The 23,278-nt window shown below is 47.2% G+C and overlaps 1 protein-coding gene across 6 annotated transcripts in view; it reads right to left on the reverse strand.

The window, feature by feature from the left end:
• CFAP61 (cilia and flagella associated protein 61) overlaps positions 1–23,278 on the reverse strand; it is a 346,774-nt gene that overhangs the window by 260,820 nt on the left and 62,676 nt on the right. For 5 of the 6 annotated variants that reach the window (XM_075596250.1, XM_075596248.1, XM_075596249.1 and 2 more), the window contains 2 exons: positions 17,994–18,088; positions 16,998–17,063 (listed from right to left, as the gene is read on the reverse strand). In XM_075596250.1, the coding sequence (XP_075452365.1) occupies positions 16,998–17,063; positions 17,994–18,088 (161 nt within the window). The remainder of the gene's footprint in view (positions 1–16,997; positions 17,064–17,993; positions 18,089–23,278) is intronic. The other variant, XM_075596251.1, reaches the window with a different exon arrangement.

The raw sequence follows: 23,278 nt of genomic DNA on the forward strand, positions 1-23,278 counted from the left end.
GTGGAGTCCCCAACTCTCACTGTACCCTTGTCCTTACGGGCATTAGTTACTGTGGGATACTGGTGCTTGGGAAGAGCCAATACCTTTTTCCGTATTGGAGGAATCTGTATCATAGTCTCCTTCATATTCTGGAGCTCTGTAATTTTTGTCGTCAAGGTTGCCGCTGCGTCTGTTTTCTCCTTGGTGTACTGACTCAAGGGAATGGAACAGTCCCTCTGTCTCTCCAGCTCTTGCTACAGTTTCTGAGCCTTCTCACGCTCCCTCTCATACAGAGTCACCTGGTATCGAAGCTCCGCTTCCAACGATGCTCTGAAGACATGCAGCGTGGCCTTTAGCTCCTCATACTGCTCTGTGGGGACGTACTGGGTATTCAGACGTTCCTGCAGCGCTTGTACCTCTTTAGCAGCCTGCAGTTTTCTTCCTGTAGCGTTTGCTGCTTCTCCTCAGCATACTGGAGGTGTGTACGCAGACCTTGCAGTTGGTTCTGCAGTCGGTGCTCTGCGTCAAACTTTTCCTTGACTTCTTCTGTGAACTGTAAATTTTCTTCTTTCAGTTTTAAGTTTTCTCTTTTTAATCTTGAACTTTCTCCTTTTTCAGTCTCTGTATTCTTCAGGGCTTCTTTGCAGTCCTCCTTCCATTTACGCACATCTGCTTTGAGAATGACAATCTCCTGGCGTGAGACTTCCTTCTCTAGGTTGAGGGTCTGAAGCTCCTTCTGAGAGACTTTGAGAACTGTACCAAGATTACCAATAGTTTCTTTAGCAATGTCCAGCTCCTCAGTGAGACTGTGTAGTTCCTTTCTGGAAACTTCCAGGTCTGTGCGGCAGCTGTTGGTGTCATGATGTGAGGCCTCAAGCTCTATACGAAGAGTGTGAACCTCTTGCTGGAAGACTGTCATCTGCTTCAGTGCCTCCTCATACTTCCGCTTTAGCGTAGCCACCATTTTATCAGATTGGCTCTGCTTTTCATCCATGGCGGAGATAGTAGCCTTTGCAGTATCTAGCTCAGTCTTGAGATCCTCCAATTCGGTCTTGGCCGCAGAATAAATTGCGAGCACAGTCTTCTGTAGCTCAGCATTATTTTTTCTCTCCCTTTCCAATTCTTCACAGAGCAGATCACAGTCATGCCTGGCAATTTTCAGGGCGTCTTCAGGGCTGGTCAAGGGATCGTCACTCACTGGTTCCGGCTCAGCTTCCCTGGGATGACAAGTTGAGGGTTCCTCACTCTTGGCACCGGAGAGACACTTCTTTGGGGTACACGACTTCTGCCTTGGGCCCTCTGGATATTCGGTTAACCGTGGGACGAATTCTCCATTTTCTCTAGGCTGCAGGGCAACTCGGTCCCCCTTTCCCTCCACAGGATCTGCGGAGGTGTCTGTTCCTTCCACGGTAAGTGAAGAACTGCTTTTCTTTTTCTTTTTCCGCCTTTTTGATTTGGATGACACGTCCCTTCAGGGATATTGGGGTCTCCATCTTCATTTGAAATTTTAGCAGCTTCATTATATACACCAGGCTTTTCTTGCAGTTGCTTAAGCTGACAGAAATATTGGGTGATCTGCTGCTCCCGCTCTGCCTCCTGTTGATCATATTCGTCATCAAAGGGAGCGGTCTTTTCTGTTCGTGCCGAGTTCAGGCACCCCCACCATTCTTGGGGTGTTTTGTGGGTGTGACTCGGTTCGGGTTCCCCGTAAGAGATGTCTTCCTCTTTATTGGACTGGAAGGGCCACTCTTCCGTGGGGTAGGGTTCATTACAGGAACGCTGCATCTTGTCCTCCATTTTAAGGCTATCAGGTGTAATTTTCTTCCTGACCTCAGGAGGCGCTATTGCAGCTGTTGCCACTATATTTGCTAGAACCCCCAATTGTGGTAGTCCTACAGATGGGTATATTTTGCTTGTAGAGGTCGTAGCTCTCACAGGCATCTCTGTAGACTTTTCTTTCTTGGATAATTTTTTTCAATATCAGCAGTACTGTGCATGCATTTTCTTTTATCAGGTATACAAGTTGTGCAGTTGCTAGGTAAAAAAGTCTATTTGCTTTACACCATTTTCTTGCAGGGTGCAATCTCCCCGCTTCAGCAACAGAATTTGGTTTTCTGCCTGAGTTCAGTAATTTTCAGTCTCATCTTTGGGTATTATGGCATTCACACTTCACACTTTGGGTGTCTGTTTTTGCTCCCAAGATATATATAGGCAGACTTTTTTACTTGCAGAAAAAAAACATTCTTTGCAGTGGACTATTTCTTTCATTCCCGGCAGGGTGACTCAACATTCAGCAATTGGTTTTGAAAAAACCTTTTACACAGTTCAGAAATCACTTTTTCCCCCTATAGGGCAATTTTACACTCAGGATTGGTTTGCTAAAAATTCCCCTGCTTCAGCACAGTCTTGTATCAATTTTCACACTTTTCTGCATATACTCCATTCACAGCTGGTAGTCCTATGCGGTGTGGCAACCTTTATCTGCAAAATCAGTACCACTCGTGGGTCACCATCTGTATTCACTGCTTCAGTGAAACTTTTGAAAACAACAAACACCTATCCCTTTCCAAGGGCTGACTCACTTCTTGAACCCTGACTATGGCTGAAAGGCAAAGACCTCTATTTCAATGACCATATAACACTTTGTGATAGGCAAAATAAGGTTTAGCTACTTCAGCAATCTCTTCTGGGGTTTTGTAAGTTTTCAGTGGTGTGTATCCCTTTAATTCCGATCTCTGCTGCATGAGGTTTTTTTTTTATTTATTTATTTTTTTCTCAGACTGTTTGTAGGCAAAAAGCATAAAAAAAAATTTCACATAAAAATCTCCGGTCCTTTTTAACTACACTTTTTACACCAAATGTAGACGGACGTTCACAGAGGTACATAAATGGAGTCGTTATAATGTGAAATTATAATAGGCTTTATTGTGCCTTTTCCTTTTTATCAGGAATTTATCCAAACACAGGGGGGAACAAAGCTTCCATTCACTTGGGAGTATTCTAGTGAAATCCTTGCACTTAGTTCACATCTCCATTAGTTAAGCATTTCTCCCATCCCAAAAACATAGCATGAAAATAAGCAGATATAAGCAGTCTCTTAATAATGAAAGTCTTATCTGTTTATCAGCTGTAGAGTAAGCTTCTCTGCTCTCCTGGAACCGCACCCGTGCGTGCACAGAAAAATATCAGCATCCAGGTTTAGAAGTCTTATTGGGTGTCTTGCAATCAGCTCTGCTGTGTGGCTGGCAGAACTCAAGACATTGTGGTGTCTCCAAAGGTCAGCTCTCAGTCAGAGCTAAGGAGTCAGTCACTTCCTGTCTCAAAGGCAGGCTTTTTGTAAACAATCTAATCAGGCAGGTGGTGTTTAGTAATTAACTACCACACTGCTAGATTAAAGGAACATTACTGAACAGGGATAAGTCCCCTGTTACATATCTCCCCTGTTTGTGGGAAGCTCGGGCTTACCACGGCCAAAGCCCATCCTTCCACTCTCATTCTAGATATCTCTGTGACTTGAATGAGAGTGGATGGAGGAAGAGAACCCTCTGTCCCGCTGGGATTGGAGCCCTTTCTCCAGTTTATTTTTGTCTCCTCCCGAAGATGCTTGAGATCAGCACTCCTCAGTCGCTCGAGGAGGACTTTTTCCACGTAAGGTCTTTTTATCGCGTGCGCGGTCTTGAGATTTCTGTTGCGTCGGGCACTCCTCTTTTTGTAGACAAAGTGTATGGCAACAGTTGTAGAGCAGTTAGGACTAGCCCTTAGAGTTTTCTGCTCTTGAAGTGGTCTTTCTGCAGCTTCTCCACACCACGGAGTCTCCAGGTCAGCTTCTTCAGCTAACGATTCTTCTGGCTTTGATTCTGCACTCCTACCTCTGTTTGTTGCCTGTTGGGCAGCTGTAGGTTTGGCTAGTGCTTTCTTTGGTGGCTCAACCTTCGTAATTTTGTTTTGAAGTTGCGTGGAGTCCCCAACTCTCACTGTACCCTTGTCCTTACGGGCATTAGTTACTGTGGGATACTGGTGCTTGGGAAGAGCCAATACCTTTTTCCGTATTGGAGGAATCTGTATCATAGTCTCCTTCATATTCTGGAGCTCTGTAATTTTTGTCGTCAAGGTTGCCGCTGCGTCTGTTTTCTCCTTGGTGTACTGACTCAAGGGAATGGAACAGTCCCTCTGTCTCTCCAGCTCTTGCTACAGTTTCTGAGCCTTCTCACGCTCCCTCTCATACAGAGTCACCTGGTATCGAAGCTCCGCTTCCAACGATGCTCTGAAGACATGCAGCGTGGCCTTTAGCTCCTCATACTGCTCTGTGGGGACGTACTGGGTATTCAGACGTTCCTGCAGCGCTTGTACCTCTTTAGCAGCCTGCAGTTTTCTTCCTGTAGCGTTTGCTGCTTCTCCTCAGCATACTGGAGGTGTGTACGCAGACCTTGCAGTTGGTTCTGCAGTCGGTGCTCTGCGTCAAACTTTTCCTTGACTTCTTCTGTGAACTGTAAATTTTCTTCTTTCAGTTTTAAGTTTTCTCTTTTTAATCTTGAACTTTCTCCTTTTTCAGTCTCTGTATTCTTCAGGGCTTCTTTGCAGTCCTCCTTCCATTTACGCACATCTGCTTTGAGAATGACAATCTCCTGGCGTGAGACTTCCTTCTCTAGGTTGAGGGTCTGAAGCTCCTTCTGAGAGACTTTGAGAACTGTACCAAGATTACCAATAGTTTCTTTAGCAATGTCCAGCTCCTCAGTGAGACTGTGTAGTTCCTTTCTGGAAACTTCCAGGTCTGTGCGGCAGCTGTTGGTGTCATGATGTGAGGCCTCAAGCTCTATACGAAGAGTGTGAACCTCTTGCTGGAAGACTGTCATCTGCTTCAGTGCCTCCTCATACTTCCGCTTTAGCGTAGCCACCATTTTATCAGATTGGCTCTGCTTTTCATCCATGGCGGAGATAGTAGCCTTTGCAGTATCTAGCTCAGTCTTGAGATCCTCCAATTCGGTCTTGGCCGCAGAATAAATTGCGAGCACAGTCTTCTGTAGCTCAGCATTATTTTTTCTCTCCCTTTCCAATTCTTCACAGAGCAGATCACAGTCATGCCTGGCAATTTTCAGGGCGTCTTCAGGGCTGGTCAAGGGATCGTCACTCACTGGTTCCGGCTCAGCTTCCCTGGGATGACAAGTTGAGGGTTCCTCACTCTTGGCACCGGAGAGACACTTCTTTGGGGTACACGACTTCTGCCTTGGGCCCTCTGGATATTCGGTTAACCGTGGGACGAATTCTCCATTTTCTCTAGGCTGCAGGGCAACTCGGTCCCCCTTTCCCTCCACAGGATCTGCGGAGGTGTCTGTTCCTTCCACGGTAAGTGAAGAACTGCTTTTCTTTTTCTTTTTCCGCCTTTTTGATTTGGATGACACGTCCCTTCAGGGATATTGGGGTCTCCATCTTCATTTGAAATTTTAGCAGCTTCATTATATACACCAGGCTTTTCTTGCAGTTGCTTAAGCTGACAGAAATATTGGGTGATCTGCTGCTCCCGCTCTGCCTCCTGTTGATCATATTCGTCATCAAAGGGAGCGGTCTTTTCTGTTCGTGCCGAGTTCAGGCACCCCCACCATTCTTGGGGTGTTTTGTGGGTGTGACTCGGTTCGGGTTCCCCGTAAGAGATGTCTTCCTCTTTATTGGACTGGAAGGGCCACTCTTCCGTGGGGTAGGGTTCATTACAGGAACGCTGCATCTTGTCCTCCATTTTAAGGCTATCAGGTGTAATTTTCTTCCTGACCTCAGGAGGCGCTATTGCAGCTGTTGCCACTATATTTGCTAGAACCCCCAATTGTGGTAGTCCTACAGATGGGTATATTTTGCTTGTAGAGGTCGTAGCTCTCACAGGCATCTCTGTAGACTTTTCTTTCTTGGATAATTTTTTTCAATATCAGCAGTACTGTGCATGCATTTTCTTTTATCAGGTATACAAGTTGTGCAGTTGCTAGGTAAAAAAGTCTATTTGCTTTACACCATTTTCTTGCAGGGTGCAATCTCCCCGCTTCAGCAACAGAATTTGGTTTTCTGCCTGAGTTCAGTAATTTTCAGTCTCATCTTTGGGTATTATGGCATTCACACTTCACACTTTGGGTGTCTGTTTTTGCTCCCAAGATATATATAGGCAGACTTTTTTACTTGCAGAAAAAAAACATTCTTTGCAGTGGACTATTTCTTTCATTCCCGGCAGGGTGACTCAACATTCAGCAATTGGTTTTGAAAAAACCTTTTACACAGTTCAGAAATCACTTTTTCCCCCTATAGGGCAATTTTACACTCAGGATTGGTTTGCTAAAAATTCCCCTGCTTCAGCACAGTCTTGTATCAATTTTCACACTTTTCTGCATATACTCCATTCACAGCTGGTAGTCCTATGCGGTGTGGCAACCTTTATCTGCAAAATCAGTACCACTCGTGGGTCACCATCTGTATTCACTGCTTCAGTGAAACTTTTGAAAACAACAAACACCTATCCCTTTCCAAGGGCTGACTCACTTCTTGAACCCTGACTATGGCTGAAAGGCAAAGACCTCTATTTCAATGACCATATAACACTTTGTGATAGGCAAAATAAGGTTTAGCTACTTCAGCAATCTCTTCTGGGGTTTTGTAAGTTTTCAGTGGTGTGTATCCCTTTAATTCCGATCTCTGCTGCATGAGGTTTTTTTTTTATTTATTTATTTTTTTCTCAGACTGTTTGTAGGCAAAAAGCATAAAAAAAAATTTCACATAAAAATCTCCGGTCCTTTTTAACTACACTTTTTACACCAAATGTAGACGGACGTTCACAGAGGTACATAAATGGAGTCGTTATAATGTGAAATTATAATAGGCTTTATTGTGCCTTTTCCTTTTTATCAGGAATTTATCCAAACACAGGGGGGAACAAAGCTTCCATTCACTTGGGAGTATTCTAGTGAAATCCTTGCACTTAGTTCACATCTCCATTAGTTAAGCATTTCTCCCATCCCAAAAACATAGCATGAAAATAAGCAGATATAAGCAGTCTCTTAATAATGAAAGTCTTATCTGTTTATCAGCTGTAGAGTAAGCTTCTCTGCTCTCCTGGAACCGCACCCGTGCGTGCACAGAAAAATATCAGCATCCAGGTTTAGAAGTCTTATTGGGTGTCTTGCAATCAGCTCTGCTGTGTGGCTGGCAGAACTCAAGACATTGTGGTGTCTCCAAAGGTCAGCTCTCAGTCAGAGCTAAGGAGTCAGTCACTTCCTGTCTCAAAGGCAGGCTTTTTGTAAACAATCTAATCAGGCAGGTGGTGTTTAGTAATTAACTACCACACTGCTAGATTAAAGGAACATTACTGAACAGGGATAAGTCCCCTGTTACATATCTCCCCTGTTTGTGGGAAGCTCGGGCTTACCACGGCCAAAGCCCATCCTTCCACTCTCATTCTAGATATCTCTGTGACTTGAATGAGAGTGGATGGAGGAAGAGAACCCTCTGTCCCGCTGGGATTGGAGCCCTTTCTCCAGTTTATTTTTGTCTCCTCCCGAAGATGCTTGAGATCAGCACTCCTCAGTCGCTCGAGGAGGACTTTTTCCACGTAAGGTCTTTTTATCGCGTGCGCGGTCTTGAGATTTCTGTTGCGTCGGGCACTCCTCTTTTTGTAGACAAAGTGTATGGCAACAGTTGTAGAGCAGTTAGGACTAGCCCTTAGAGTTTTCTGCTCTTGAAGTGGTCTTTCTGCAGCTTCTCCACACCACGGAGTCTCCAGGTCAGCTTCTTCAGCTAACGATTCTTCTGGCTTTGATTCTGCACTCCTACCTCTGTTTGTTGCCTGTTGGGCAGCTGTAGGTTTGGCTAGTGCTTTCTTTGGTGGCTCAACCTTCGTAATTTTGTTTTGAAGTTGCGTGGAGTCCCCAACTCTCACTGTACCCTTGTCCTTACGGGCATTAGTTACTGTGGGATACTGGTGCTTGGGAAGAGCCAATACCTTTTTCCGTATTGGAGGAATCTGTATCATAGTCTCCTTCATATTCTGGAGCTCTGTAATTTTTGTCGTCAAGGTTGCCGCTGCGTCTGTTTTCTCCTTGGTGTACTGACTCAAGGGAATGGAACAGTCCCTCTGTCTCTCCAGCTCTTGCTACAGTTTCTGAGCCTTCTCACGCTCCCTCTCATACAGAGTCACCTGGTATCGAAGCTCCGCTTCCAACGATGCTCTGAAGACATGCAGCGTGGCCTTTAGCTCCTCATACTGCTCTGTGGGGACGTACTGGGTATTCAGACGTTCCTGCAGCGCTTGTACCTCTTTAGCAGCCTGCAGTTTTCTTCCTGTAGCGTTTGCTGCTTCTCCTCAGCATACTGGAGGTGTGTACGCAGACCTTGCAGTTGGTTCTGCAGTCGGTGCTCTGCGTCAAACTTTTCCTTGACTTCTTCTGTGAACTGTAAATTTTCTTCTTTCAGTTTTAAGTTTTCTCTTTTTAATCTTGAACTTTCTCCTTTTTCAGTCTCTGTATTCTTCAGGGCTTCTTTGCAGTCCTCCTTCCATTTACGCACATCTGCTTTGAGAATGACAATCTCCTGGCGTGAGACTTCCTTCTCTAGGTTGAGGGTCTGAAGCTCCTTCTGAGAGACTTTGAGAACTGTACCAAGATTACCAATAGTTTCTTTAGCAATGTCCAGCTCCTCAGTGAGACTGTGTAGTTCCTTTCTGGAAACTTCCAGGTCTGTGCGGCAGCTGTTGGTGTCATGATGTGAGGCCTCAAGCTCTATACGAAGAGTGTGAACCTCTTGCTGGAAGACTGTCATCTGCTTCAGTGCCTCCTCATACTTCCGCTTTAGCGTAGCCACCATTTTATCAGATTGGCTCTGCTTTTCATCCATGGCGGAGATAGTAGCCTTTGCAGTATCTAGCTCAGTCTTGAGATCCTCCAATTCGGTCTTGGCCGCAGAATAAATTGCGAGCACAGTCTTCTGTAGCTCAGCATTATTTTTTCTCTCCCTTTCCAATTCTTCACAGAGCAGATCACAGTCATGCCTGGCAATTTTCAGGGCGTCTTCAGGGCTGGTCAAGGGATCGTCACTCACTGGTTCCGGCTCAGCTTCCCTGGGATGACAAGTTGAGGGTTCCTCACTCTTGGCACCGGAGAGACACTTCTTTGGGGTACACGACTTCTGCCTTGGGCCCTCTGGATATTCGGTTAACCGTGGGACGAATTCTCCATTTTCTCTAGGCTGCAGGGCAACTCGGTCCCCCTTTCCCTCCACAGGATCTGCGGAGGTGTCTGTTCCTTCCACGGTAAGTGAAGAACTGCTTTTCTTTTTCTTTTTCCGCCTTTTTGATTTGGATGACACGTCCCTTCAGGGATATTGGGGTCTCCATCTTCATTTGAAATTTTAGCAGCTTCATTATATACACCAGGCTTTTCTTGCAGTTGCTTAAGCTGACAGAAATATTGGGTGATCTGCTGCTCCCGCTCTGCCTCCTGTTGATCATATTCGTCATCAAAGGGAGCGGTCTTTTCTGTTCGTGCCGAGTTCAGGCACCCCCACCATTCTTGGGGTGTTTTGTGGGTGTGACTCGGTTCGGGTTCCCCGTAAGAGATGTCTTCCTCTTTATTGGACTGGAAGGGCCACTCTTCCGTGGGGTAGGGTTCATTACAGGAACGCTGCATCTTGTCCTCCATTTTAAGGCTATCAGGTGTAATTTTCTTCCTGACCTCAGGAGGCGCTATTGCAGCTGTTGCCACTATATTTGCTAGAACCCCCAATTGTGGTAGTCCTACAGATGGGTATATTTTGCTTGTAGAGGTCGTAGCTCTCACAGGCATCTCTGTAGACTTTTCTTTCTTGGATAATTTTTTTCAATATCAGCAGTACTGTGCATGCATTTTCTTTTATCAGGTATACAAGTTGTGCAGTTGCTAGGTAAAAAAGTCTATTTGCTTTACACCATTTTCTTGCAGGGTGCAATCTCCCCGCTTCAGCAACAGAATTTGGTTTTCTGCCTGAGTTCAGTAATTTTCAGTCTCATCTTTGGGTATTATGGCATTCACACTTCACACTTTGGGTGTCTGTTTTTGCTCCCAAGATATATATAGGCAGACTTTTTTACTTGCAGAAAAAAAACATTCTTTGCAGTGGACTATTTCTTTCATTCCCGGCAGGGTGACTCAACATTCAGCAATTGGTTTTGAAAAAACCTTTTACACAGTTCAGAAATCACTTTTTCCCCCTATAGGGCAATTTTACACTCAGGATTGGTTTGCTAAAAATTCCCCTGCTTCAGCACAGTCTTGTATCAATTTTCACACTTTTCTGCATATACTCCATTCACAGCTGGTAGTCCTATGCGGTGTGGCAACCTTTATCTGCAAAATCAGTACCACTCGTGGGTCACCATCTGTATTCACTGCTTCAGTGAAACTTTTGAAAACAACAAACACCTATCCCTTTCCAAGGGCTGACTCACTTCTTGAACCCTGACTATGGCTGAAAGGCAAAGACCTCTATTTCAATGACCATATAACACTTTGTGATAGGCAAAATAAGGTTTAGCTACTTCAGCAATCTCTTCTGGGGTTTTGTAAGTTTTCAGTGGTGTGTATCCCTTTAATTCCGATCTCTGCTGCATGAGGTTTTTTTTTTATTTATTTATTTTTTTCTCAGACTGTTTGTAGGCAAAAAGCATAAAAAAAAATTTCACATAAAAATCTCCGGTCCTTTTTAACTACACTTTTTACACCAAATGTAGACGGACGTTCACAGAGGTACATAAATGGAGTCGTTATAATGTGAAATTATAATAGGCTTTATTGTGCCTTTTCCTTTTTATCAGGAATTTATCCAAACACAGGGGGGAACAAAGCTTCCATTCACTTGGGAGTATTCTAGTGAAATCCTTGCACTTAGTTCACATCTCCATTAGTTAAGCATTTCTCCCATCCCAAAAACATAGCATGAAAATAAGCAGATATAAGCAGTCTCTTAATAATGAAAGTCTTATCTGTTTATCAGCTGTAGAGTAAGCTTCTCTGCTCTCCTGGAACCGCACCCGTGCGTGCACAGAAAAATATCAGCATCCAGGTTTAGAAGTCTTATTGGGTGTCTTGCAATCAGCTCTGCTGTGTGGCTGGCAGAACTCAAGACATTGTGGTGTCTCCAAAGGTCAGCTCTCAGTCAGAGCTAAGGAGTCAGTCACTTCCTGTCTCAAAGGCAGGCTTTTTGTAAACAATCTAATCAGGCAGGTGGTGTTTAGTAATTAACTACCACACTGCTAGATTAAAGGAACATTACTGAACAGGGATAAGTCCCCTGTTACATAGCCCCATGGTGAGACAAAGGGGCAGGGCAACGTGTAGATATTTAAAGCCATCGGCTGTCTCGAACAAACCGCTGGGGGTTCGACCTCATTCTGTAATGGGGCACAGTCGCCATCGCCACCCTGCGTTTGGTGGTACATCATCAACAGCTCCGAAACGATCCGGTCGCCTGGGGGAGACCTTCTACCAGAAGGCAGGACGAGGAGTTCGCTGGGGTGGGGTCACCACTCAGGACACAGGTGATTACGACGAAGAAGGCAACAAAGAGAAAGCGGCAAAAAATGTCAAACACAGATGCGGGGGGAGGAGGCGCAACACCTGTGGGTCTTGCCAGTACCCTGCCACCTCAGGTCACGGATATTGAGGCAGCCATTGATGCCGGGGCACAAATGTTTGAAACAATAATAAGGGGTGTAATGCAGGACTTCTAACCATTAGCAACACTATTAGCTACATGTCAATTAGGAAACACAGGAGACTCAAACGAGGCTCAGGTGATGGCAGCGGCGGGTGGGATAGCACAGGAGCCAGCGCAGCCCAAAACAACGCATGCAGCATTGACGATATAAACCTTAGGAGGGAACACGGGTGCATCCACTTCAACCACACCACTACCTCCTAGTCAAGTATTAGCTGAGAACGTGGGTACATCCACATCAGCAGCAACATTACCTTCAGCTTTGCCCACTCAAATCGTAGTTCAGAACACAAGCACAGCCACGCCAGCAACAACGGCGGAGGTTAAGAAGTTGTATATGGGGATTCATGCACAACCATCGCCAGGTCATTAGGTACACATTTGCTGAAGGAAGTAAAGAATAAGATTTGGGCGGGGGAATCCGTGAAGATTTTAACATTGCTTCCAGGTCATAGGGAGGCTTTGGCAAGGTCAATTAAAAAGGGGGAGGCTAAGAAGGAGGACATTGAGACGTCTTTTCCCACGCACATATCAAAACTGGGCATAAGCTTTTGGAATCTTGCAGGAGTAATAGGGGAAAAGGAATCACATTTGTGTTCAACACTCTTTAAGTACCACAACATAATTGGCAATGCATACCGGAAACACGGGGCATGGGTTGGTGGAAATGACGAGGAATTCAGACAGGGCATGGAGGCTAAGAGGGGAGCGATATTCTGGAAAGTTAAAGATGTGGACCTATATTTAGAACATGTTTTGGGAGGAGGGGCAAGCGACGGCGATAGGGGCGCATGGCGATCTAACACTAAAGCACACAAATCGGGTGGGAGTCATACGCTAAGTAAAAAGGCGTATGTTGGGCATTTAACGAGTACAAATGTAAGTAAGACAACTGCCGTTTCCGGCACTCCTGCGCAGGGCCGTCTTAACGTATGGGCACGCTGGGCAGTTGCCCAGGGGCCCCACAGCATAGGGGGGCCCCACGTGTGCCCACCATTCTAAGTCTAGCTAGGAGGGCTCACTCTCCCCCCGCCCGGCACCCCAGCTCCGCTCGCTCTCCCCCGCCCGGAAATGGAACCCCGGCTCTCGTCACAACCGCTTGCAGCCTAGCAGTGCAGCACTTCTGGTGCCTGCTGCTGCTAGTGAGCGCGTGGGAGGCTGGGAGCGACAGTGTAGGCAGGGCCCCGTGCACTGCTTTGCCCTGGGGCCCCTAATGTTGTTAAGATGGCCCTGCGCCTGCGCCACATGTGGGGGCCAGCATACAAGAACAGAATGCCTTACGGCAGGGGTGAGCAAACTTTTTATGCCGAGCCCCCCCTTTTCATCCATGAAATTTCTCGGGCCCCCCCTGCCTGATGTAATCAAAATCACATGACGTCAGCGCACGTGAGCTGGTTCAGCCATTGAGGGCGAACCAGCTTTGTAACGCCCCCGCCACGCGTCTACAAAAAAAGTATTTATAGCACAAATTACATAACTTAAAAATAAATATTATAATATTTGTCTAATAGCGTTCCCATTTCTGCTGAATTATTAATCTCTCTCTTCCCGCCACATTAGAACACCTCAGGACCTCTCTAACCTCTTCCAGTCTCTCCCTGTATTTCTCACTCCCCCTCCAGTCCCTCTCTATTCCTCCCCTCAGTGTCTCCCCCTCCCCCCCCTCTCTCTTTCCCTCCCCCCAGTGTGTGTCTCTTTCTCCCTCCCCCCATTGTCTCTCACTCTCTCCCCTCTTCCAGTCTCACACTCCTCTTCCAGTCTCTCCAACTCCCTGTATTTCTCACTCCCCCTCCAGTCCCTCTCTATCCCTCCCCTCAGTGTCTCCCCCCACTCTCTTTCCCTCCCCCTGTGTGTCTCTCTCTCTTTCTCCCTCCCCCTAGTGTCTCCCTCCCTCCATTGTCTCTCACTCTCCTTCCAGCCATTGCCTCTCCCTCCCCCCAGTGTCTCTCTTGCACTCTCCAACCAGCTATTGTTTCTCCCTCCACCCGGTGTCTCTCTCACACTCTCCCTCCAGCCATTGTGTGTCTCTCTCCCTCCTGCCAGTGTCTCCCTCCCTCCCACCAATGTCTCTCTCATCCCCATCCCCATGTAGCTCTTTCACCCCCCCCTCCCCATGTCACACTCACTCTCACCCCCCTCCCCATCTCACACTCTCACCCCCCTCATGTCACTCACACCCTCCCCATGCCTCAGTCTCACACTTACTCCCCCATGTCCCAGTCTCACACTCACTCCCCCATGTCCCAGTCTCACTCTCCCACCCCCCCATGTCCTAGTCTCACTCCCCGCCCATGTCCCAGTCTCACTCCCCCCATGTCCCAGTCTCACTCCCCCCCCATGTCCCAGTCTCACTCCCCCCAAATGTCCCAGTCCCCCCCCCCCATGTCCCAGTCTCACTCCCCCCCCATGTCCCAGTCTCACTCCCCCCCCATGTGCCAGTCTCACTCCCCCCCCATGTGCCAGTCTCACTCCCCCCCCATGTGCCAGTCTCACTCCCCCCCCATGTGCCAGTCTCACTCCCCCATGTGCCAGCCTCACTCCCCCATGTCCCAGTCTCACTCCCCCCCATGTCCCAGTCTCACTCCCCCATGTCCCAGTCTCACCCCCCCCATGTCCCAGTCTCACCCCCCCCCCATGTCCCAGTCTCACTCCCCCATGTGCCAGTCTCACTCCCCCATGTGCCAGTCTCACTCCCCCATGTGCCAGTCTCACTCCCCCCCATGTCCCAGTCTCACTCCCCCCCATGTCCCAGTCTCACTCCCCCCCCATGTCCCAGTCTCACTCCCCCCCCATGTCCCAGTCTCACTCCCCCCCCATGTCCCAGTCTCACCCCCCCCATGTCCCAGTCTCACCCCCCCATGTCCCAGTCTCACTCCCCCCCATGTCCCAGTCTCACTCCCCCCCATGTCCCAGTCTCACTCCCCCCCATGTCCCAGTCTCACTCCCCCCCATGTCCCAGTCTCACTCCCCCCCATGTCCCAGTCTCACTCCCCCCCATGTCCCAGTCTCACTCCCCCCCCCATGTCCCAGTCTCACTCCCCCCCCCATGTCCCAGTCTCACTCCCCCCCCCATGTCCCAGTCTCACTCCCCCCCCCATGTCCCAGTCTCACTCCCCCCCCATGTCCCAGTCTCACTCCCCCCCATGTCCCAGTCTCACTCCCCCCCCCCATGTCCCAGTCTCACTCCCCCCCCCATGTCCCAGTCTCACTCCCCCCCATGTCCCAGTCTCACTACCCCCCCCATGTCCCAGTCTCACTACCCCCCCATGTCCCAGTCTCACTCCCCCCCATGTCCCAGTCTCACTCCCCCCCATGTCCCAGTCTCACTCCCCCCCCATGTCCCAGTCTCACTCCCCCCCCCATGTCCCAGTCTCACTCCCCCCCCATGTCCCAGTCTCACTCCCCCCCATGTCCCAGTCTCACTCCCCCCCATGTCCCAGTCTCACTCCCCCCCATGTCCCAGTCTCACTACCCCCCCATGTCCCAGTCTCACTCCCCCCCCATGTCCCAGTCTCACTCCCCCCCATGTCCCAGTCTCACTCCCCCCCCATGTCCCAGTCTCACTCCCCCCCCATGTCCCAGTCTCACTCCCCCCCCATGTCCCAGTCTCACTCCCCCCCATGTCCCAGTCTCACTCCCCCCCATGTCCCAGTCTCACTCACCCCCCATGTCCCAGTCTCACTCACCCCCCATGTCCCAGTCTCACTCACCCCCCTCTCCCCATGTCACACACGCAGGAAGCAGGAAGCAACGAGATGCTGCTGTGTACTGTAGCACAGCGGAGCACAGCGCCACCTAATGGCCAAAAGAAAAATTGCAGCTGCAGACGGCTTTTTTCCCTCTGCTCCTGGCAAAATCGCCGCTGCTTCCTGCGCCCCCCCTAAACAATCTTGCGCCCCCCCAGGGGGGCGCGCCCCCCAGTTTGCGCACCGCTGCCTTAGGGAACACACACAGGGATTTAAAGGTGCAGGGCAGAAGATTGACCAAGAGGGCGGCGTTTCCGAGAACCGTCGAAGCAAAGAACCCCAATAAGGAGGCAGCCCAGCTACTTATGGAGGGGTTCAGGATTCCTTTTAAATATCAAGCGGGATCAAATTGCGAGCGTAATTTGAAATCGGTCAGGTTAAACGGATATGTAGAAAACATTAAGTACTTAGAAGTACTGAAAAAGTATCCCTATACGGTGCACTATAGACTCAATGTGTTATGAATTATATTTAAAACTTAAACTTGCATTTCCCAGGCAGCACATAGTTTAAAAGGTAGGCTTGAGCAGGGCCATCATTTCTTCTGTAAACGGATATGTAGAAAGGGAGAAGTGGAAAAGGAAGTCTAATTGGGGAGGATGGTGAGCCCATTTGCTTGCCCCCCCCCCCCCCCCCCCCTTTAGTAATCTCAGGATTTCTCCGTTGTTTAATAATGAGTTGCAGGAGGGTGTGGAGGGGGTCATTGCGAGTCTGGCGGTACAGGCCTAATTTAAGGGGCATTAAATAGACTCGTTGATGGCGGCAGTTGGGGGGTAAGTGCTTCTCCTTGCCAGAAGGGGCTCGGGGCTGATAAAGCGACGGGTAGAGGCGAGGGGGCGAGGTCACCGGGCCATAACTTCCGGGAGCCCTCTCGCGATAACGGCTGGCTCAAGGGGGCGCAGCTACGGTTGACGGGGCCAGCAGGTCAAGGCCCGGCTGAACCTTCACTTAACCTATTAGCGAGCATTCTGGCAGGGATTAGCAGTTACGCTATTATTATATAATAAACAAAGCTGCAGCCTTTTATAGCTCCAGAGCGAGTCTGTCGTTATTTGTATGTTTGTGTGTGGGTAATGGTAAAAGAAGGAAGGGACGCTTCCCTGGTCATGCACGATCCCAGCGGATAACATTGTCAATTTAAAGCAGCAATCCTGTTTTCCTTTTTTTTTAGGCTTGTAGGATTGAACCAGGGGGTCTCGAGAGCTAAACTGCGTTAATTTCAGTTCCGGAGACCCCTTGCTTCCCGGAAATACGTACCTCTGTAGGGGGTTCCAGTATCAGCTTGTGGCTTCCTATTGGCCCACTTGAGCGGGAGCTTTAAACCTGCGGAACAGCTACCGGCCCCCCCTACGGAGGTACGTATCTCAGGAAGCAGGGGGTCCCCGGAGCTGAAATGAATAGGCTTCAGCTACGTAGACCCCCTGCTTCCTACCTACAGGGGAATATATATATTTTTTTTTGGGGGGGGGGGGGGCATTTGCTCCTTCCACTTTTCCTCTTTTCATTTTGCCGTCCCCCGAGTCATGCCGCCCTTACCTCTAATTTGGTACCTACTTTTGCAGACAGCAGAATGTTACTTCCCATGGCCGGGAGAATGTCTCCCTCATTTTGTAAGTCCATCTGCAACAAGACAAAACCCAAAAATACTTATTTAATTTCTTCAAACATATATTTGAGATTTCATTCATCGTGTTGATATACTGTATAGATTTAAACATCTTTTATTTTCTCTTGTTATGACCCCTTGTAGTTACGGGAACATCAGTTCTTCGATAAAGAAGATAAAAAAATATCACTTGTGAGCACATTCACATGTCTCAGACAGGTCTGCAACCCTGCATTTCCCCATTATCTCTTAGCATAGTGTTTCCACTGCAGCCAGGGATTCTGGGTAAATCACATGCAAATGAGCACAGTGTCACGTTTTGCTTCTTATTCATTTTAACATGGACCTCTATAAACGTATGCCTGCCGTATTACACCGCTTTTCAGCACAGTCTGGGTTAAAGAAGTGCACAGCCAGGAAACCTACTCACAGACAGCTGTCTCAACCTTTGGGGTCTCTTCAGTGTGATGATTGTTATATTGGGTTTGCAATATGAAGCTGGGATAGGTTTCAACTACACATTGAATAAGTTATGGTGAGTTAAAAAGTGACAAAAACCCTCCACCTTACAGTGTACAGCAAATAACAATATCACTTGTGAGCATATTCACTTCTGAGACAGCTCTGTAATCCTGCTTTTCACCAATACTGTGTGCTCATGTGCATGTCCTTTCCCAGAATCCCTGGCTGCAGGGGAAGTACTGTATGATAAGAGATAACGATGAAAAGCAGACCTGTATTATAGACCTGTCTCGGACATGTGAAAATGCTCACAAGTGTCATTTTTATTTGCGGTATCCTGTACAGTGGAGGATTTTTGTCACTTTTTGACCCCCCGTAACTTATATAATGTGTGGCTGATAAGGTAGGAATGCGATTAGACGTTCCAGTAATATATATGCAATATTTAAAAAAATCAATACTTGCAGTATTTTATTATTTACCTTCATTTCTGTATCTTGAACGCTGATGGTTTCTGACAGAGAGGATAAGACTGAACCTGACCTTTGACTTGCTGACCGGCTTAATATTTTATCTTCTGAAAGACATACAGTAATATTTATATGACAAAACAACGTGTAAAGGATGCTCCATCAATTAAAGAATGATTAGAAGTGTAGTTTTAGAATGTTTCTGAAATTGACCATGTCGCAATATATGACCACTCGGTTGGATTAAACACATTCAGTCAGAACAGATCAGATAAAACCCTCCACTAATTACAGCTGCTACTGCAAAGAGTGGAATAGAGAACCAAAAAAACATTCTGGCTTCTGTCAACAATAACAGCTGCTGAACATTACTATCTGCTCCGAGTTCTGCCTACCTACTATAAATATGAATAGAGAAATCCCTGCATTGTAAGTGATTCATCCTTTTGGTTATTATGGTGTGTTTGATGTCATACTGGCATGAACCATAAAAAAACAACATACAGTAGACTTGGTGTTGGGATATTAGAAGTTAGATTTTAATAGTGTTTTCTCTGGTGTTGTTCTGCTAGTGTTCCTGGCTGCCCTGTACACATTGTGTATTGTTACATGTTTCATTTAGTTTTTATATTGTTAGTATTTTTAATTTAATGATTTATAGCGCCTAAGCACTTTCTTTTGTGTTATAGATTTTAACAGAGCTTCACTAAGGAGCAGGAGTACGAGAACCAGAAAAAAAGTGTAGATGAACACACTAATTACAATACAATGTTATGCTAAATTCAAAGTATTAAAATGCCTATTAGGGTACCAGTCGGGCAGCTGTATGTTTGCAGCTGGTGCATTAGTTAACCTTTTTAATACTATGAAATGAATGTAAAAGTTTATTGCAATTAGTGTGCTTAATGCATGCACTCATCGCACATTTGTGATGGAGACAGAGCATGCAGGAGGACATTAGTAAAAGTACCTGTTTCTCTGTGTCATCTTCATGTTATATTTTTTCTGAGGCTAAATATCTACAATGGTGTGGAATGCTGTGTATTATTAAACAGTGCAGCATGTTCATATTGATGTAACCCTCCTTTGGGATTACCAGGATTTTAAGGGGTTAACCGTGTGGGCCCAAACAGAGTAACGCCCTTTTCCTATCACATGGTGCTGGGGTGACTCAGCAGAAGTTAGGCCCCACCTCCTTTCTGCCTGGAGACAGTGACATCAGACTGGGATATAAATAGTATGGGGAAGCGTATAGAATTAAGATCCCAGGAGGAGTTGAAGAAGAGGGATCTCACTGTGAATAACCTATATATAGTTCCTATGTTTAGGATAGAGAGGATTCTCTTTTATTGTTTTATAGTTAGGGAAAGTACCCTGTTTATGTAGAGTTCAACCAAGTTGCTTTTATACTTCTCCCAAGGTATGCAGAGAGACAGAACAGAACAGGGCTGCACAAGCCGCAGCCTCTAGGCATAGTTGGACCAGCCCCCCCGGACGGTCCGTCGCTAGCTCTCACCCAAAAGGCTACGTAGTGGCAGGCTGCCCTGAAATGAGGCTGATCACAGAGGGAGTAGTACCAGCCCCATCAGTGGCCCCAAAGATGTGCAGGGCAGAGGGACTTTTTAGGTAACATGATAAGTATACAGCCTCAGCACCTTCCTAGCGGGCTAAGATAGGGGAAGCTAGAGAAGCCATACAAACAGCATAGGCAATGGACACTGACGTGGATATACAAGATTCAATAAATATACTAAATGTGAGACGGTGTATAAAGTTCCTGGCACCCATCATTGCTTACCAATGCCCAGCCGGCAGCCTGACTAAGGTAATGCATCCTGAGTAGCCATAACATAGGCATTGATGTAAACTCCCTTAGAGCCGGGAAGGGAGGGTTACATTGAGCAAATATTTCCCTGTCACAATGCTAGCTGTTGATTTCCTGCTAAACGATAACATGATCTAAGCAAGGCGTGCTCAATTCCAGTCCTCAAACCCCCCCAACAGGTCAGGTTTTCAGGATAGCCCAGCTTTTGCACAGGTGGCTCAATCAGAGGCTCAGACTGAGCCTGTGATTGAGCCACCTGTACTGAAGCTCGGCTATCCAGAAAAACTGACCTATTGGGGGGAGGGCTGAGTACCCCTAATCTAAGCATTGCTCCAGAACATTTCACTGCTTATGTATTCAGCCTCGGGAGCTTCTGAGAGAAAGAAAATAGCAGCTGCTGCAGTTTCCACTTGTGTTCAGTCTCCATAAAAAGACGTGAGGGGATCCCACACATCACAGGGGTGTAAAGAAATGAGCGAGTCATATTAGGATGCAAATAGTCTAAGCTTATCAGTCCATGTACAGTTTCCAGGCAGGAATAAAAAGGAACTGAGTGATACGCAAGCTGTCCTTTTGTTCCTTTTCAGCTCGAGTAGGATTAGAAGATCAGAACAAAGGCATCACATATCATGAACATGCCACGCATAACCTTTATCGCTCCAAACTGCTTTTATATGCCAGGTTGTCAATAGTTCCCCTCCCCCCCCCTCAAAATGATAATAAAAAGGCCTGCATCGACTTCGGCCGAGACGCTAACCTCATCTTAACCCATTGGCTTCTAATATGGAAAGTAACATGTGACATCAAAATGCATTGGAGACCCCTCTGGCTGCAAAGAAATTAAAGTAGTCGTAACATATCAGGACCCAGCCTGAAAATTAACTTGCTAAAAAGTATTAGTCTGTGCCAGTGGCTTTCAATGTTTTTTGGGGAACTCTCTCTCGCCCCCTCCCCCCCGCCCCATCTCTCTATCCCCCCCACCTGTCTCTGTCTGCCCCCAAATAAGACACAATAACAACCTCCCCCCTCCAATATAACAAACACAGTGGGGTACTCCATCGGTATGCAGCTCTCTACTCCTGTCGGCGGCAAGCTGGACGCGACTTCCGGCGCTGACCGAAGGAGGAAGGAGGGGAAGAAGTGCAGTGACCGGGCTGCTGCTGAGCTGGGCAGTCACCAGGTCACTGCTGTGTGGAGTGCCATCCATGGCATGCCAGGGCCTGGGACAGTTGTCTCAGCTCTCCCCCCTGAATGGTGCTCACCGAACCCCGGTTGAAAATCACTGGTCTATGCGCTTCCAACTCAAACTGCAAAAGCAACAATAGATGGTAATATTGGGAAAACATTTCTATAACCAGTAATAGTTTCCATGCTGATCTCCCAGCCGCCAGTGCCCTGTAACTATCTCACCAAACGTGAGCTGTTTACTGTTAGGAAAGACTCCCATTTTCTTTTTACTTACATCAAAATCCCATAAACGTTGAAGGTATGGATACCAGCGGGTGCTAACTGGATGTACAAACAGTCTATCAACAAAAAGATAAACGCTAGAAACAAAAGGCGCATTAAAAACAATGGCTATGAGCATATAATCACTTAGATCAGGGGAGCGCAAACTTTTGAAGCTGCGCCCCCCTGCCAGGCCTTCCCCGGTCTCGCGTCCCCTATCCTCACTTGCAATAGCGTCAAATGACTCTCTGGGGTCACGTGACGTCAGGTCACGTGACCCGCGGCGTCATTTGCCGCCGGTGATGTCACTTGACGCTGCGTTGCCATGGAGACGTGTCTGAATCGCGGTCCCCCGGCATTCATTTAAATGGCTGGGGGGAGAGTGCGGGACTTCTGCAACCGCCCGCACCCCCCCAGACAAATCTCCCGCCCCCCAGTTTGCGCACCGCTGACTTAGATGGTAAATTCTTCGGGGCAGGGACTACGTTTTCCTCATGTTACTGTTATGTCTCAAGCACGTATTCCCATTTATATGTTATATTATTATGACACTGCTGTGAAGCGTTATGTACATAGATGGCTAAATAAATAAAGATAAACATACATACAAGGAATTTACACATTCATTGTAGAAACATACACACTTCCTTATACATGTTTTTGTGGGTTTTTGGTGTGCTCTGAGACTTTTTTTTTATTGTGAACCATCGTTCACCAGGGGATGGTGCTACATCTTTTCCCCCTTATGAGATATCATTGGATGATATTTCACTGGGTTTTTTTTTTAATTTGCCTTCCTCTGCATCAACATACTGTAAGTACGGATATCAGATAAAGTATCTGTCATCTAAATTTAGCATAGGTTGAACTTGATGGACGTATGTCTTTTTTCAACCTCATCTACTATGTAACTATTTAACTATGAAACTCGAATGTTGGACCCCTAACGAGTACCACTACCTATAACTAATCTGCTTTTTGAAAGTATTAAAATGTTAAATATTTGATTTGTAATAAGCACTTCAAGGGGCTTTTTACAAAAAAAATTAAAATACTGTGTTAGAGTGCAGTTTGGGCATTACCGTCACACAGAAACTCCCCTTTCAAGTCCATTGGCAATGCTGTATCTGCACTGATGCACTTGATTGAATATGTTAAATGAGGTGCTATATAAATTTATGTTAGGGCAATCTGGATTTATGCATTCTACCTGTCAAAGAACTGTAAGGAATCCGCTCCTGGCTTTGATTCTAGCCTTGCAGATCTCTGCAGTTTACAATGTCTCCCTCTGGCAATCAATAGCACATGTGCTGCCTCTCATTGCAGCTTCAGCCCTGTGCTCCGTCATTGGAGGAATGCTCACACACCTCCCTCCTGTGATTGGCTCGCCTCCCTTTATATACTGTTCTCCCAACACTGCTTCACCACCGAGCATAATCCTTCGCTGGATGTTACAGTGTTCTGCCACAAGCCTCCTGGCTTGTTTCGTGTGTTTACTAACTTCTCTAGTTCTCGTCATTAGCTCCTGCGTATAGCGAGACCTGCTGCTACTATCCACGCAGAGGTCTGTGTTCCTGTGTATCCTGAGGTCTGCTGCTACTCTCCACGCAGAGGCCTGTTTCGGACCCGTGTGCTGAAGCGTTGGTTTGCCAGCACTGGTTCCTGTTACCTGCTGCATTCTCCCCTAGCAGAGGTTACCTTCCTGTGTATCCTGAGGTCTGCTGCTACTCTCAACCCAGAGGCCTGTTTCGGACTCCTGTGCTGAAGCACTGTTTTTTCTCCGGCTCTGCCCTGCGGTGTTCTTTGGCCAGCCTGCTGTCTCCCCCTGCTGAGACCGGCATAATGGGCCGTGGCCGCTCCCGCGCTCTCTACTCCTTCGCTGAAGCAGTGTACCCGTCTACCCGTTGCCGAACCCCTGCTTGAATCACGACGATGCTGCCTTTTCCGATCCTGACCCTGGCTTGTCTACAGACTACACTGCCTTCTCCAGTCCGGACCCCGGCTTGTTTGACCATAAACTTCA

The sequence above is a fragment of the Ascaphus truei genome, chromosome 4 (genome assembly GCF_040206685.1).
Source record: "Ascaphus truei isolate aAscTru1 chromosome 4, aAscTru1.hap1, whole genome shotgun sequence".
Lineage (NCBI taxonomy): Eukaryota > Metazoa > Chordata > Amphibia > Anura > Ascaphidae > Ascaphus > Ascaphus truei.